This window comes from Staurois parvus, unplaced genomic scaffold, assembly GCF_062004578.1.
Source record: "Staurois parvus isolate SC_StPar_1 unplaced genomic scaffold, SC_StPar_1.0 ptg000393l, whole genome shotgun sequence".
NCBI classification, from domain to species: Eukaryota; Metazoa; Chordata; class Amphibia; order Anura; family Ranidae; genus Staurois; species Staurois parvus.
In genome coordinates, this window is record NW_028318189.1 from 489,215 (window position 1) to 507,917 (window position 18,703).

Consider the following 18,703-nt stretch of genomic DNA (forward strand, 5'->3'; position numbering starts at 1 on the left):
ATGTTACAACCAAAAACATAAATGTATTTTATTGGGATATTATGACAAAAAAACTCCTCCCATTTCACGCTGTCGGCAATGGCACCACATGGAAGAGAAAAGTCACAAGAAAGATACAGGCTACAAGAAGATCAGCAAAGCTTTACTTATCAGTCTGAATACTGTAGCAAATGTGGTATAAAAATGTAACAAAGATGGAACTGCAACCATCTCACAGAAACATCCAGGCCATCCAAGGGAGTTAAAACCTCGACAGGAGAGTCTTCTGATGAGAAGGGTTGAAGAAAATTGCCATGAAAGTTCACTGCAGTTAGCTAAAGAAGTAGAAAGTCAAACTGGGGTGATTGTTTCCCATGGCACAATATGGCATATACTGCAGAGGAATGGCATGCATGGGTGTTGTCCACAAAGGAAGCCTCTCCTAAAGCCCATGCACAAAAAAACCTGTCTTGAATTTGCTAGGGCCCATGCTGAAAAAGAAGAAGACTATTGGGACTCTGTACTCTGGAGTGATGAGACCAAGATAAATGTTTTTGGAACTGATGGCTTCAAAACTGTATTGCGTTGCAAATGTGAGGAATACAAAGAAAAATGCATGGTGCCTACAGTGAAACATGGTGGTGGCAGTGTCCTTCTGTGGGGCTGCATTAGTGCTGCTGCTGTCAGGGAGCTGCATTTCATTGATGTATCATGAATTCACAGATGTACTGCTCTATATTGAAAGAGAAAATGCTACCATCACTCTGTGCCCCTGGTCATCGTGCACATTTCCAAATGAAAATGATCCAAAACACACATCTAAGGCTACTGTTGCATTTCTGAAGAAAAACAGGGTGAAAGTGATTAATTGGCCAAGTATGTTTCCTGATCTGAACCGAACTGAACACCTATGGGGAATTCTGAAGAGACAAATTAAGCATCACTCTCCATACAGCATCCAGGCTCTAAAAGAGGTCGTTCTTGAAGAATGGAAAAAGATAGAAGTTGCAATATGTCGCCAACTTGTTCATTCCATGCCTAGAAGACTTGATGCTGTCCTTACAAATCATGGAGGTCATACAAAATACTAGATGTAGTAGTTTTTGTTGTGGGGTGTAGTAATTTTTTGCATCAACTAATTTGAGTAAAAGTGGAGATTTTGTCATCTAAGTTACGCTTTCATGTAAAGAGCTTAACAAATGTTCTATAAAACTCAGTTTTGTCAAAATTTTGGAAATTGTTCTTGTGTTCATTGAGATATTGATTAAAATCTAACTTTTCAAAAGGGATGTACTCATTTATGCTGAGCACTGTGTGTATATACTGTATATATATATATATATATATATATATACCATAGTTTGTAGTCTCTATAATTTTCATGCAAACCATTCAATATATACTTATTGGGATTGTTTTTATGTTTCTACGAAAGACATGTAGCAGAATACATTTTGGCCTAAATTTATGAGGTAAGTTGAATTGTTCTATTTTTTTATTGGATATGTTTTATAGCAGAAAGTAAAAAAAATACAGTTAAAATCTCCTAAATATAACAACAAAACAAAAGCTCAAGGACTGATTTCTGATCCCGGATGCAAGTCTTGGTGAAGATATGTGATGCCTGGCTGTGCAGGACTATAGGGGGACACAAATCTTCTAGCGACTCCTAAGGTGGTAGTGCTACACACGCAAATATGCACAGGTGCTATACAGCCCATCTTCACATTTTTTTATGCCAGGAATATATAATGTTCATACATCAGTACCATGTGCAAGTATCCTTAAAATGCAAACAGCTCGGTTACACTTTTATCTGACATATCTATGTTTGTTAATGAGGCAATTTGATTTGCCCAGACTCAGCAATTTTAGTTAATTTCAGTAAGTCTATGGCTCTTATTTACCCCCAAAATAATTAGACAATAAATATGGACTAAGAACTGCCCAGTGCTCAGACTTGAACACTTCACATAACCTTGTATTAGCTTGCCTATCCACACACCAACTGAATGCATGTCCAGCATATCCAAATGCCATCTTTGCCTATGTCAATGTTAAATGATTAAAAAACAACATTTAAACAATATTTATTTAAAAATAAATTAAAACCATTGTTTGCTTGGGAGGCCAGCTATCAGGTCAAAGTATTTTTTTCTATCAAGTGTTTGGATTTCATAGCCAGGACAGTCAAATAGCCAATAGTAATGAAAAACAATACATGAATAAAATATATACATTGGATAACTAGCTTTATTTAACAACTCATTCTCAGCTGGCCATACTCCTCTTAGACTAAGGACTTATGTCTTTATCCAATAAAACCTGTAGCCCCAGGTAATCCTGTCAATCTTTCATGTATGCAGTCCTCTTAAAGCCTTTTCCATTTCTACATAATGTTGTCTGCTGTCTACAGCCTCTGCGTTCTGTCTCCCCTCAGCCACACACATTGTCTTGGGGGAGGGGAGGATTTATACAAGCAATGCATATGAATCAGGCACCTATCCAGTGTACATTCATCTCTATAAAGTTTCTGGTTTTATTTTTGCCACACCTGCAGCTGTATTCTTGGTTATATGTAAGAACTGATGGGGGGCTTTTCTCTTTATGGTGGTACATAGCCATAGTCAGCATAGCAGTGATGTATTATCAGACTAAAATGTGCCTTAACTGAACAATGTTGGGTTTTTGCACTCTGTAGCACCCCTTGATTGATAAATGCCTCTCTGGATACAGTCCAAGCATCCTGTTCTGTGAACCATGTATTCAGATCCTCCTTTAGAAAGCATGCGCAGTTGCAGACAAGAACTTTGTATAAAAAAACAAGCTAAAACTAATTTTCTCCAAGTTTCAGCAAAACAAATCTCACAATTTACATATAACAAAGAGAATATCCATATACTATTATCCAGCAATATTGAGGGGTGAATGAAAAATGGTATACACTGGGGGATGATATGTTATAATAGCAAATTAGATCTAATTGGCCCAGTAGGACCCAATTTTCTATTAAACAGCTATCACCGATTTGTTTACAATGAGATACATAACTAGAGACATACAATATAATATTGACCATAATATACTGGGTTTGGTTTAGTAAATAAAAAAAGGCTTTTCATTGACAAAATGAATGTTCACTTTAAAAAATGTGCGTTCATTTCACGAAGTGATTGACAGCATCATGTGTGAAGCAAATAGAAAAAAAAATAGGATTTTTGCTAGTTCATTATGATTGATTTTAACATAGCTTCATCTTATTTACTAAGCTCAGTGAACAATTATACTGCAAAGCGAACACTCTCAATTCATTTATGCCTGCTTCACATTGATGCAATATCAGCTGCGCCTTGGGTCTCATTGAATTGCATGACAGTGGAAATAACATTGCTTCCAATGGTTTGCATTCATATCAATACAGTGCAGCTGTGATGTGACTTTGAGAAAGGGTCCTGTGCTCAGGGGCGGACTGACCATTTGGAAACTTGGGCACTGCCCGAGGGCCCGGGGCCAGTAGGGGGCCCCATGAGATGCCCCTAGTACCTTTTTTCATAGGTTTTTTTGAGTTTGGGCAAGGACACAGGGGCCCCATGATCCCCTATTGCCTAGGGGCCCCATGAGTTGTCAGTCCGCCCCTGCCTGTGCTACTTTGGTGTGGTTCACAGTGCAATTTGGCTTCATAGAATACGCAAACCACATCCATAATGCAACCAAAGTTGCATCAAATCTTTACTACATAATTGCACTGCAAACTCCACTTTGTCTAACAGGGCCAGAATTCTATTCCTGGACCTTGTGAGCATACAGCCTAAAAACACACCCCTGTGGCAGTAACACTTATTTGCACAGAACATTTTCAGGGTTTACGGTTTCCAACCTGGCTCAGAACATAGTGACAATGTATAAATCAGCTTATAAGAGATTAATTTATGTTTGCTGAAAATGGGAAAAATGCCTGGCCAATAACTGTACAAAGAAAGGCTGCCTATGTGCCTTTAATAACCATTGCTACTTTCAGCCTTAAACAAATGTTCAATCTATCAATTTACTAAGAGCTTACAACTATACAGGTATATAATGGTTTACACAGTTCCACAATTTATATATTAAATGTAACATTAAATATAGAGTGTGAGATGATAAGATTACAGATATGTTCGTAGCCAGTAGTGTAAACAAATGTTCACAATTTAGAATCTGAAAAGTTTGAGACCTGGACATTTGAGGAGTTAACACCTGATTACTGCATAATCAGCAGGGGTAGAGATCATTGCATATTAAAGGCACCACACTGTCTCCTGTCACTATGCATTTTCCTAGAGCAGAGAGAATATGTTTTTTTTTATTTAGAGGATTGCAGCAGGTAACAAGAAAAATATTGACTCCATACATGAGCCTAATATATGTTCCAAGTCACTGTAAGTTACATTTCCAAAAATATCTACAGAGGGTTACAGTATAATATGCAGAGACCACATAGATCAACAAGAATCCGTTTGCAGAAGTGTCAAAAGGCCATCCAAACAAGTTGAGAGGACTTTGTTCAATGGGTATAGAAAAGCCTCTGGAACAGAGAGAATATGTTTAATCTCTCATAAAATAAGAGTAGTCGGGAAATGAAGGTGATATCTTCTGATAGAAAGTCCCATGAGCTGCATCAGGATGCATAATGGTATGTCCTGGCCACATACAACCATGTAAGGAATGATTAAATGGTTATAGGGACCCTGCTCATGGCAGCCATGTGGTATTTGGTCTCGCTGTGATCAGGATGATGACTTAGTGATGGAAAGCCTAAATCCAACCCAGCCATCAGAACTGGCTTATCTCTGTAACCTATGGCTCCTTCAAGAGGTAAGAACTCTCACGTGAGGTATCACCTCCAAAGGTGACTGGCCAAAGGGAAAAAGTCCATCCCACATCTTACTAAAATAAATTACATATCATGAAAATGAACACTGTAATTTTTCTGGAGTGTGTTCAAAAACACAGCGGGTCGGGATATCCAGCATGCTCCTGTCAACAGGATAAAACGATGCAGAATAAAGGGTAAAGTATTTCTGTTTAACTCTCTTTTTATTGTATAACAAAATTTCAGTATGTCATTTTCTTTCTTATCTTTTGCAATTTTTACTGTTGCATTCTGTATATTCCTATGCACTGTCTGCCTAAGGATATAACATTTATAAATTAATAAGTGGTCTTTTGTGTACTAGGCTACGTATTCATAACTCCTAGAAAGATTGCGGCTGTGCCCTTGTGTTCCCTGTAATTGCAGCAGTTGGCTAACAGAGCATGAGATGGCCAATATGATTGCATGCAGATTAGTGTCAGTCTGTGGAAGCTATCTGCCATAGGCAAAGACAGACATTGCCAGCAAGAGGTGTGTGTGTGTGTGTGTGTGTGTGTGTGCGCTTCTATGGTTGCCTAGCAGACAAGTCAGCTGACAAACTGCAGGCAGTGGCAAGGCACCCTGAGTTGTGTGTCTTTTATTAGGAAAAGTGAAAGTGTTTAAGGACAGCAGATCACAGGATAGTTTGGTGAATCTCAGAAATATATAGGAATCACCTAGCTGGTATACAACCCTTAACCACTTGCCTACCAGGCACTTTTACCCCCTTCATGTCCAGGCCAATTTTCAGATTTCAGCGCTGTCGCACTTTGACTGACAATTGCGCAGTCATGCAACATTGTACCCATATGAAATGTTTATAATTTTTTTAACACAAATTCTATTTGTGTAAAATCTCTATTATAATATGTTGCATACAGGTAATGTTTCTCCTTTACTGATGTACATTGATGAGGCAGCACTGATAAGCACTGATAGGCAGCACTGATGGGCACTGATGAGGTGCATTGGATAGGCAGTACTGATGGGCACTGATAGGCTGTACTGATGGGGTGGCACTGATGAGGTAACACTGATGCTGCTGCACTGATATGCAGCACTGATGGGCACTGATACTCGGCACTGATGGGCACTGATAGGAAGAACTGATGGGAACTGATGGGCAACACTGATGGGCAGTGCTGACTGGTAGCACTGACTGGCAGCACTGACTGATGACACTGACTGGTGCCACTGCTGGGCACTGATGGGTGTCACTGCTGGGCACTGATGGGCACTACTGCTGGGTGGCACTCTTGGGCAGCACTGATGGGTGGCACTGCTGGGCACTGGTGGGAGGGTCTGACAGGCACTGATGGGCGCCACTGCTGGGCACTGTTCAGTGCCCTGATGGTCAGTGCTGATTTGTTCTATAACAATTGCCAGTTATCGGCATGAGGAAAGGGCTGCCGATAACCGGCAACTGTCACTGGACATAGCTGATCACATAGTAAAAGGCCGCTGTGATTGGCCTTTTACCGCAGCACGTGATCAGCTGTGTCCGTAGGACACAGCGATCACAGAGATCGCCATGTACGCACCGCTGTGGGCACTCGGGAGGGCGCGTTCTGGGAGGACGTCATATGATGCCCTCCCAGAACTGGACAACTGTGCTGTAGCCGTCATTCGGCTATAGCACAGTTGGCAAGTGGTTAACGTGCATTAGATTGAAAAATTTGCACCTGCCTGTGTCTTGTCCATCCAGCTATATTTGGGTGAATCTCCCTCAATTGGTGGCTGATGATACTGCATACAGTATTAACTGCTTTACAGACTTGTTTTAAATTCCCAAGGCAAGCCCTCTCTTCATCCCTCCTCCACCAAACAAGAATCTTGCTCTGCTTGGCCAGTTGTCATGAACGTGATTCCCTGACTGCATATATTTTAGTTATTCAAAAAATATTATTTGAATGACAAGTAGGTCATGAAATCAGTTATCTCTACAGTAAATATTTTAGCAAGCAAAAAAACTTAAATAAATGTATTATAATTATAATCTAGTTTACGTGAGTGATTTTGTGTCTAGGCATCCTATAGTAACTTAAACATTTGGTCATAGTGGTTAATCTTTAGGAATTCTGATCATGCTAGATTTGGACATGAAATACAAATCTCTCTTGATTGATATAGCTTCCAAAACTATTTCACCATTGACCTGATTGAAAGCACAGAATTTGGATGTATTTTCTTGGTAGGTTCGTCAAATGATCAACTATGACACTTTTAAAAAGAGACATCCAAATTCATAGCATTCCTTATCATGTGTTAAGCAGCAGCTATATTTTACTGTGGATGGTTTGGAATAATGTTCAGCTTTGCTTCAAAGCTCTCAAAAAGCCATTATTAACGCATTCTTGGAATTTTTTGTCAAGTCTTATGCCTGTACAACTTTCCCCATATGCAAGTGTAATCTGATGGTGGCATGGCTCCACATACAGTAATTTAATAAGTCATTGTGCACCTGTATTTGAAAACAATACTCCTCAGGCTTTTTGACAAGCTAGTCTTATTTTGGCTGATTATGATATTATAGGGCAAACAATAAAACTTATTTGAAAAAAAAGAAAGACAATGGAACGGAAAGAATTTCTCTACAGGCAGCATCTGGTGCCCAGATAAGTATGACGTATAACGTCCTAGACATCAGTGCTACAAAAGGCATTTCAAGTTAAACTATGAAGATCAAAATTCTTTTTAAACAATCTGAACCAGCAAAGCCCTTTTAAAAGATCACAAAAGTTTACTGATGGATTTTAGGTGCTTATCTATAAGCAAAATGATTGCATTTGGTACAGGAGCACCTCACCATATATCACTACTAAATTTCTTGAGCTTAAAATAGTTCAAACTTGAAAAACTTTATTTAATTAATAGTAAAATAATTTGTTAAAAATATACAGGTTGTTATAAAAAATAAATAAAGCATAAAAAAAACTGCAAATAAACCCTCACCATCTTAGAAATGTTCTTTATTTAGTTTCCATGAATTGGTAGTGCCTATAGAGATTATCTAAAAAAACATTCCTTGCCACATTGTCACCTTATAGCACACAACTGCCTAGAAAATCTTTTTTAAAAGATGGAAATGGTATTTCCCAAGAAAAATTTGTAATTGTTAATCTTCTAGATTGTAAGCTCCAAGGAGCAGGGCCCTCCTATCCCTCTTGCATTGAACTGTATTGTTGCTGTATTGTCTCCCGTTATATTGCAAAGCGCTGAGCAAACTGTTGGCCCTATATAAATCCTGTATAATAATAATATAATAATTTGGGAGCACTTTGCTGGAGCTAACATTGCTGGGCTTCTTTCTTTCAGTGATTCTTTATACAAGTGATTTGCATTTCAGACTCTGCTCTACCTGAATGTCTCATCTGAACATGTCTTTCTGTTCCTCCGCAGGTATGTTGCTGCCTACATCCACCCAGAACTGAACACAATGACTATTTTTTTCCACTGTGTCTTTGTACTTTTTGGTATGTTGCTGCCTTCACCATCTGTTGCCCTTTCTGCATCATTATGTTTATGTTACTCTGTAAGTGTCTTACCTAAGTTATGGCTGGTCTTATCTTTACAACTCTCTCTGCCCTTTTGCAAGACTGGCTTAGATATGAAGAGCTTGCTTTTTTAGCCAGCCATCTCTATATTAGCTCATGATTAATTAATTAACAACCAACCACCCCACCCTTAATATTATAAATCTAGAGCACCTTTATGGGGAAGCACTTTTCTGGGGAGAACGTTGCTGGGCTTCTTTCTTTCATGATTCTTTCTAGAAGTGATTCTTTATACAAGTGATTTGCACTTTGGACTCTGCACTTCAGTGACTGCACAAAGTGAGCATACACAGCAAATTGCATTGAGAAGCACCAAACAGGCTGCAAGTTACCCTCTCTCTATTCTGCTCTCCCTCTACTCTGTAGCATGCACTTTCTACCACTCCTTCTGACAGTTGTGTCTGCTATCCTTAAAGTCTCTTTTCTTCATCCCTCTTCTCCTCCCCACCTCCCTTCTGTCTTCTCCCTATTACTATTACTGCACTCACTAACTCCTACTAATTCCAAATCCACATGTTTATAAAACTTTCAGGGCGCTGAAGTATGTCCCCTCATATAAATCGCACTCCCGTATTATCTCCCTCACCCTTCTGTTTCTCCTAATCTATGGAAATATATCCCCAAACACTGTGTGCCCAATGCTAGCATCACCCTCTGCACTCATAACCCTGCACCCTCTGGCAGCAGCCGCAATCCACAGAGCTTAGTCTATGTCTATTCTGTCCTGTTTCTATAAGAATTGCTGTGATCTACCAGCCCCCTGGACCGGTATCTATCTTCCTTGATGACTTCTCTGCCTGGGTACCCTTCTTTCTCTCTTCTGAAATCCCCACAAACATTCTCAGCGACTTCAACATCCCTTTTAATGCTAACACTCCTACTACTTCTAAACTTCTTAATCTAGCCTCCTCTTTTGGCCTGAAGCAATGGATACAGGCTTCTACACACTCCAAAGGCAACACCCTTGACCTTGTATTCTCCTATATATGCACTCTGTGCAACTTCTCCAACAACCTTCTCTCGCTCTTTGATCACCACCTTATTAGCTTCACTCTCTCCCTGGCTCCCACCTCCTCTCCATCCAACCACCTAACAGTTACCCATAGAAACCTTTGCAACCTCAACCCTTCTCTTCTCTGCTCTGCTACTGACCACCTCTAATACAAAATAACATCTCTCTCCTGCCCAGATCTAGCCACTTCTGTCTACAACAGTTCACTGTCATCCTCCCTAAACATGCTCACCCCCCTCACTATATACACAGTCAGGCCCCGACCATTACAACTTTGGCAAACAGATGACACTAAAGGTCTCAAAAAACATAGCCGTGCTCTTGAGCATCTGTGGCGTAAGACTAAGTCTCAGAAAGACTTCAACCAATATAAATTAGCCCTCCAGAAATACTATTCCTGCCTCCATACTGCCAAGCAGACCTATTTCATTATTCTCATTAACACCTTCTCATCCAATCCCCATCAACTCTTCTCTACTTTCAACTCTCTTCTTCATCCGCCACTGTCTCCACCCACTAACTCACTCACTGCCCAGGAGATTGACAATCACTTCAAAAAGAAGATCTCCAACGTGCAGATACCTCCCCTACTTAACACTCCACATCCACAGGGACAATCATTACTTCCCACATTCAACCCCACTACTAAAGACAAGGTTGCTAAACTTTTTTCTAATGCCCACCTAGCCACGTGCCACTTAAACCCTGTTCTGTCGCAAATGCTGCAGTCACCCTCTGGCTCTATCCTGCACTCTCTAACTCACATATTTAATCTCTCCTTCTCTTCCGGCAATCTTCCCCAATACTCTAAAACATGAACTAGTCACCCCCATACTTAAACAGCCCTCACTAGACCCCACCAGTCTTAACAATCTATGACCCATCTCCTTACTTCCCTTTTTCTCCAAACTCCTTGAACACCTGGTCTACAACCAGCTGAGAAACCACCTCACTGAGAATAACCTAACTTACAAACAATCTACTAATGGCTAAAAACCAATGGATACTATTCTGTACTCCTACTCCTAGACCTCTCTGTTGCCTATGACACAGTGGACCACTCCCTCCGCCTCAAAAAACTCTACTCCTTTGGTCTCCGTGACTGTGCTCTTTGTTGGTTCTCATCCTACCTATCCGACCGCACCTTTAGTGTCACTTACATTTCTACTTCCTCTTCTCCTCTTCCTTGGGGTTCCCCAAGGTTCTGTTCTGGGACCCCTCCTATTCTCAATCTACATCTCTTCCCTGGGTCAATTGATTGCCTCCCATGACTTTCAATGCCATTTCTATGCTGATGACACTCAAATCTCTCTCTCTACTCCTCAGCTCACTCCATCAGTCTCCTCACGCATCACTAATCTACTAACAGACATATGAGCCTGGATGTCATACCACTTCCTGAAAATCAATCTATCCAAAACTGAGCTCAAAATATTTCCTCCCCTACGTGCCCTTTCCACTGACCTCTCTGTCAAAATCAACGGCTCAACCATCAATCCATCCTCACATGCCAGGGTGCTAGGTGTAATCCTGGACTCTGAACCATCCTTTTGGTCCTACATCCAATCACTGTCCAAAGCTTGCCGCCTCAACCTCCGCAACATCTCCAAGATATGCCCCTTCCTAGCTAATGACACCACAAAGCTTCTACCTCACTCCCTGGTTACCTCCTGCCTTGACTACTGCAACTCCCTCCTCACTGGCTTACCTTTGCATAGGCTATCCCCCCTCCAGTCCATCATGAATGCTGCTGCTAGACTCATCCACCTTACCAACCATACAATGTCTGCCACGCCCCTTTGCCAGTCCCTCCACTGGCTCCCACTTACCCAATGAATAAAATTCAAGATACTTACAACAACTTATAAAGCCATCCACTACTTAGCCCCTAGTTACATCATCAACCTGGTCTCAAAATACCAACCAAATTGCTCTCTTCATTCTTCCCAAGACCTTCTGCACTCTAGCTCCCTTGTCACCTCCTCACATGCTCGCCTCCAGAGCCGCTCCCATTCTCTGGAACTCCCTTCCACAATGTGTCCGACTATCTCCATTTCTGTCCACTTTTAGACGATCCCTGAAAACTCATCTCTTCAGAGAGGCCTATCCTGCCAGCACCTAACAACTGTACATGTATTTTGTCCATCAGCCCATCCCCCACAGTTTATACCTTTTGTATCTCTCAACCCTCTCTTAGATTGTAAGCTCGAATAAGCAGGGCCCTCTGAATCCTCCTGTATTAATTTGTATTGTAATTGTACTGTCTGCCTTTTGTTGTAAAGCGCTGCGTAAACAAATGGCGTTATATAAATCCTGTATAATAAAAATAATAATAATTTATAAAATAGGCTCCCCTTAGCTGGAGCTAGGCTTAAATTTGATTGTCACTTACTTAAAGTTCATTTAAAATTACATTTGAGAATATTCTGTCTCACAGGGTGACAAAACTGCTGTGGAATGTTACAGTAGAACAGAATATTCACTCTTTTACAGGAAGTTGAAAAATAATGAAAATAATTGGTCTTCTAACACTATCAACAGGTAATAAAATGTTAAAAGTGGGACTCAAAAACCAAAAACTGGTTGTTAATGTTGGTGAAAGACTGCATTGTATATGTAATTGTTCATTTTGCCTATAGTTACAATTTAACTTTCATGATAGATGTGTGTGTGTGTGTATTTTTCACTTATATTTTTTCTATTATAGAAGCAATGTCAACCCAGCTGTAAAGCCCTTATGGAAAGTGACTTGTTTCCAAACTGAGGTTGGGGCTGACAACTGATACTCTGACTGAGTTTCTGGGGGAGGGTAAAATTGTCAGTTAACAAAGTCCTTAGTTTTCTTCTTTGACAATTTTGCTCTGACAAGGTGAGAATACAAGTAAAATAAAAAAACACAATAAATAAGCAAATCAAAAGCAATCCAGGGGAGGTAAGGATGCACTATTGCAACCATTAAAAAATGGAGAGTCATATTATACACGATTCTCTTTAACCAATTCAGAAATTTCCACTTTCCCCCTTTCTACTCTTACATTTAAGAAATATGCTGGTTCTTTCTGTACCTTATAACTTTTAACTAGGGTAATCCACCATAATGCATCAAACTTACTCCAGGAAAGAAATGATGATCCTGGATGAATTCTGAACATACACGGTACTAGCCTTTTGGGAAGAAAGGAGCGCCTAGGCATTGCAAGCGGGGATATGGAAATCTCTTGAGACACACGCAATATTGTTATGATGCAAGTAAGTGAATTAAAGTTGACCATGTAGTTTAACATTAAAGTAACCTCTCTAACCTTTGACAATTGTTCCAAGGGCATTTGTAAGAAACATGTGGGCTGCCATTGCTAGTCTTCCTTTGAAAAAGTTGGCTGTCTAGCTGTCATGATGATCATTTGGCTTGAATACTGGCATGGAATACATTTGCGGCAAGTAAAGTTCAAGCTCCTGATATTAAAAGCAATTACCAGGGTTCTATATGTTTTATCATGGAACCTTGCTGGTTTAATCCTGAGCATTTCATGTACTGTATTTCTAGTAATTTACTTTTTTGGAGAATGCAGTTTCTGCTATGATTATGTTTGATCAAATTTATGTTTGCCATAGTGAACATAAACCCGAAGTTCTGCTGACCCTGAAGGGAGCCAATTTTACTATAGAGAATTATAGGCACGATCAACCAAACCCCTATGCTATATAAACTGCCCTATACTGGTTTTGGTTGCTACCAAGCTGAACAGCTTTATAAAAGTGTTACATTCAGTATATATTAATCTTTTTGATATTTTTGTGCTGAAAAAAAATAGAAGAAAAAATAAAATGCTAAATAAATTAGGGTTGCTTGGGGAACACATATTTTTTTAAAGAGCACTAAAAAATTCCTTTGCATGAAAATAATGTGCATAAAGATAAAGAAAAATTATGACTTTCCTGTGTACAACAAAATTTCTCAATAAATACATAACACTGTTTAAGCTGTCCATGAAAACATGATGATATTTATTATATACTTTTATACTATACATTCGATTCCACTTCTAAAAAATTCAGTGTCTCAATGATGCAGAGTGATGATCCTCCTTTGAGCATAAAAAATATAATCTACATTCAAAAGGTATTTTATAATTTAAAATGAGTAGATTAAATCAAAAGATGTTTAACCGAATCAAGCCTTTCGGCCCTATATATGTGGCCTTGGGAGGAAGCAGTTATACCAGGGTCTTGGATGATCCTGATATCAAAATTTTCAGCCATCAATTTGCTTTACTGTAAAAGTGATCTGAGTGGCTCTACATTGCCCAATCACTTTTACAGGGCTTGGAAAGACCCCACTCCCAACCAGTGTTTCTGAGTCCTCCCATCCCATTGGGGAGCCGGGATCGCTGCAAGTTGGCTAAGAACAGAAGAAAATGAAGACCATCCATCCTCCCCCTCCTCTGTGATGAATGAAGCCAAAAGAATATAACATCACATTCAGCTTCGTTTTTTTGTTTGACAGGACATTACTGCCCAAGGAGGCAGCCAATCAAACCTATTTCTGTTTGGGCATGTATATCACATTTAAGCATACAAATAACAAATAAATAAATACATAAATAAATAAAAACCTCACTATGTTCATAAGGGTGAGGACGTAGTTTTGCACATGTTCCTTTCCATGGAAGCGTACAACAGAGTCATCCACCGCCAGCAACACCTCTATGTTATAGTCATCCTTCTTGGCATGACGTTTTTTGCGCTCACTTTCCCATATTTTGTCATGCATCAAATCCACAGAAAAAGGGAGAGCACCAACTTCACTCATTGCAACTGAAATAAAAAAAAGGAACAGCATGAGTTCGAGTTCTAGAAAAAAGAAATATTACAGAAATAAGAATATCTAATATTTGAGCTGAGCTTAAACTGGTTACAAAGCCTAACCATTATTTTAACCTTAATGGATTCCGTGCATTAAGTTAAAAATGTTTAGGCATCAGTATCCCCCCTCCCCTCCTTTTACTAACCTGAGCCCTCATTCAATCCAGTGCTGTGCACGTCTGCTGCTTTTGTCTTCCCTCACTTCTAGGTCTCACTGGCTTTGCTGGGGCACTGGGAGCCATTGGCTCCCGCTGCTTTTAATCAAAGTCAGGGACAAGGAAGTGGGGGGTGGGGCCGAGTCTCGCTCTCTGTGTCAATGGACACAGTAGTGGGGCTTGGGATCGAGCAGACACAGGTGCCCAATGGGAAGTGGCTTCTTATGGGGACACTGGACAGATAGGAGGAGCCAGGAGTGCTGGTGGGGGACCCAAGAAGAAGAGGATCAGGGCTGCTCTGTGCAAAACCACTGCACAGAGCAAGTAAGTATAGACATGTTTGTTGTTTTAAAAAATTATTATTATGTATTATTATACAGGATTTATATAGTGCCAACAGTTCGCTCAGCGCTTTACAATATAACGGGAGACAATACAGCAACAATACAGTTCAATACAAGAGGGAAAGGAGGGTCCTGCTCTTTGGAGCTTACAATCTAGGAGGGAGGGGCTAGTGGTACAAAAGGTAGTAACTGTGGGGGATGGACTGGCTGGAAGAGTAGAAGATTCCAGTTTTAGCTGACGGCAGGATAGGCTTCCCTGAAGAGATAGGTTTTCAGAAATCGCCTAAAAGTGAGCAGAGTAGGCAATAGTCTGATAAATTGGGGTAGAGAGTTCCAGAGGATAGGGGAAGCTCTGGAAAAGTCCTGGAGACGGGTATGGGAGGAGGAGACAAGGGAGCTAGAGAGCAGGATGTCTTGTGAGGAGCGGAGAGTACGGTTTGGGTGATATTTAGTGACAAGATCGTTGATGTAATTTGGGGCAGAGTTATAAATGGCTTTATAAGTTATTGTTAATGTTTTGAATTTTATCCATTGGGCAATGGGAAGCCAGTGGAGGGATTGGCAGAGAGGGGTGGAAGATCCAAAATAAAATATAAAATACATTTATATCCACTTAAAAAAATACTAGGTTGTGTACATTGTACATTATACCTGAAATATAACAATTTGATTCTTTCTTCCACATTCACAAGTGACTACCTACTGATTACCCAGCAGCCTATGTACCACTTAACACTACATAAAAATTAAGCATGAGAAATATAAAAGTACAACATAGTAAGAATGAACTTTTAATGGAGTAAGTGTAAGACATTCACATACCAGGTTTTGACAAAAGCAGTTCTAGTAACAACAATCATTTTAGCTATCACAGAGGCTTCCTCATGGATGCCTATCAATCTATACTAGGGGTCTCCAAACTTTCTAAACATAGGGCCAGTTTACTGTCCATCAGGCTTTCGTGGGGGCCAGACTGGCTATTGGGTGTAGAAATTGTCCCAGCATCAGTGGGAGTAAACAACACATCTTTGGTATTAGGGGCAGGAATTCATTAGTTCATTGGTGTAGGTGGGAGGAATAGTGCCCAATTGTTGCTGTCAGTGGGAGAAATAGTGCCCAGTTGTGTTAGTGGGAGGAATATTGCCCCATCATTGGTGTCAGTTTGAGAAATAGTGTCCTATTGTTGGTGTCATTGGGGGGGAATAGTGCCCCATTGTTGGTGTCAGTGGCAGGAAAAGTGCCCCATCATTGGTGTCAGTGAGAGGAAGAGTGCCCTATTGTTGGTGTCAGTGGGCGGAATAGTGCCCCATCATCGGTGTCAATTGGAGAAATAGTGCCTGATTGTTGACATCAGTAGCAGTAATTATGCCCTATTGTTGGTGGGAGGAAAGTAATAGTGTCTTGTAACAGTGGGAGGAAAAGTGCACCGAGGGCCGGATAAAGGCAAGCAAAGGGCCACATCTGGCCCCCGGGCCGCAGTTTGGAGACCACTGATCTATACCTATCCCTAACACTACAACCTACCACTATAAACCTAGCTCTAGTCCAAACTGTGATATTTCCTCACCAAACCTAAACTGTTAGAATCGCAACACAGCAGTTCGAATCATTAAATGTTCTGTGCCTTTTTTTAATAAAAACATATACCTATTTTAGGCTTTAGTCCCTTGTTAATAAAAGTTGCTGATGAGCCCAAGTGTAGTTTCTGATCTAGACTGCATCTTTAAACAGCTCTGTATACACCACCAATGCCAGTTCAAAGCTAGGAGTTCTATTTTGTGTGGAATGAGATTGTAAGTAGAAGGTAATTTCCTGTATTCTTTAGAAACCACTTAGAAATATATGTGTCTGTCTCTGTAAAGTAAGTAATGTTTTGGATGGCTCTTTATCGTTGCATGTATGCAAAATGTATTAAAAGAATACACTTTTGTTTTAACCAACTTCCTTTAGCAAAATTCAAGAAGAGAAAACCATACTCCAGACTAGACATCTAGGAAAAGCAATTTACATGACAGACTTAAATGACCATACGCTGAGTCCCTCAGACATGTCAAATAGTATATACAGACAGCATTTTTTGTTCTTCCTAGAAATCATTTGTACAATGGGGACTTTCTGGTTGGCATGTGAAGTCTTAGATAACCTAATTTGCACAGTAAGAAGGATTAGACAGCTTTAATCTACTCCTTGGGAAAATAGGCTATGCTAACAAGCCACTACCAACCTATTTCAGTGAATTGGAATTGATTATTTGCAACTGCATCAAAAAATGAATTTACAATAAACTATTTTTTGCCTTTAATTCCTCTACTTTTATTGTATCAATTCTATTAAATACCAAAATAGCTTTCAGTTATTAAAACATATTCAAGTATATGTTAACCAACTAGAAAGTAGCTATTATTTTCTACTCCGATAAAGTTATACCTGGGCTGCCTGACATGATTTTGCTAAGATCTTCTTGGATGTTAAAATTAACCTTCCAGGCAAATGGGAGGTCCTTTCTGTCATTCCTCCCACCCAAACAACATTAGCTAAAAATAACTTTACCAATTAGGAAGTTATAACAAAAAACACTTACCGTGGCCCCAGCTTCCAGTGCTCCACGGAGGCATGGAAGATGTCACCGAGCCTCACTGCTGCCTCCGGGGCACCCAAAAACCCATGAGAATTCACTACTGCAATGAACAAGGTGCATTCTTTGGGGTGTTAAATGCCAAGCATTTTTAGGAGGCAGCAGTGAGATGCAGTGATGTCACCCATGCCTCCTGGAATGGTCAGAAGCCAAGACAGAGGTATGTACCGGAGTTTTTTAATTCTTTTATATTATCGTTTTATTTTTAAAGCTTATTTGCAGCTAATTTTAAATGAACAGCAGGGTGTTGGCTGAAAAGAAGACCTTATAATTCTTATGGAGAGCCCACTTTAAAGTAAAATTGTCAACAATTTTAAAATATAAAAGTGGAACTTCACTCTCTCAATCAACATAGACTATTTTTAATCATTATGCTGCTAGCATTAGTAAATAGATAGGGAAGTTTATCATATCTACTTGTTTTAAACAGTTTTTTACATTTCTTTAGTTACTTCCTAGTTTCCATGCCTAGGCAAATTATGTCATACATCCCAGGAGTCTTCAGGAGGGGAAGAGGAGTTTTCTCATCTATACACAGCCTCCTACTTGCATGTCTGAGGTAAGGGCAGATGGATTCCTGTAAATAAATGCTACATGAATCATCTTCCCTTATTTATGATGTCCCCGACCAGAAATGCTAGGGGGTGTTTTTCTAAATGATTTCTCAGCAACTAAAGCATGGAGATATAGATGGATGGATGAGTTTGCTTTGAATATTAAAAATGAAATTAAATAGTGCTTTTGGTTTGTGGTGCTCAGATACAGTGAAGTTCAGCTTTAAGTGTAAAAGTCCTTCCTAACAAACTTGCCGTGACCATTGTTGGCCACAAAATTCTCCTCTCAATCTTTGAAACTAGTACTTTTTTGTTAATGGAGCTTGACTTCAGGGTTAATTCTGGTCAACTACCACATCCTCCTATCCAATGCAAGAGCCTCAGAGCCCCGATAATGGTAGTATTTAATAAGAGATTTCAGGCTCATAGTGAAAACCGTTTCGAGGAGTCACACTAGAGATGTTTTCTGGCTAAAAGGGTTAAAATGTATATAAAGGCAAAACGTTTTTCTTTAGTTTTGGATAGAGTAGCAAAGGTTAAGACTTGTCACATTTGTATTGCTGTCTGCATCCCAGCTGTGGAGATTTACTCCTTTATTTGTCCTTTTGACTACTGGTACTGAAACAGAAAATGGGGGGAAATGCAAAATGTTAGTGTTATCACCAGAACAAAAGGTGAATCTTTTAGTGGGGGCACCTGTTTCATTAACTGCTGTC

The 18,703-nt window shown here is 39.9% G+C and overlaps 1 protein-coding gene across 1 annotated transcript in view; it reads right to left on the bottom strand.

The window, feature by feature from the left end:
- Window positions 1-18,703, bottom strand: part of LOC149455476 (A disintegrin and metalloproteinase with thrombospondin motifs 14-like) — a 215,484-nt gene that overhangs the window by 134,897 nt on the left and 61,884 nt on the right. Inside the window, exon 4 of the mRNA XM_089686196.1 lies at window positions 14,055-14,251. Coding sequence (XP_089542322.1) covers window positions 14,055-14,251 — 197 coding nt within the window. The remainder of the gene's footprint in view (window positions 1-14,054; window positions 14,252-18,703) is intronic.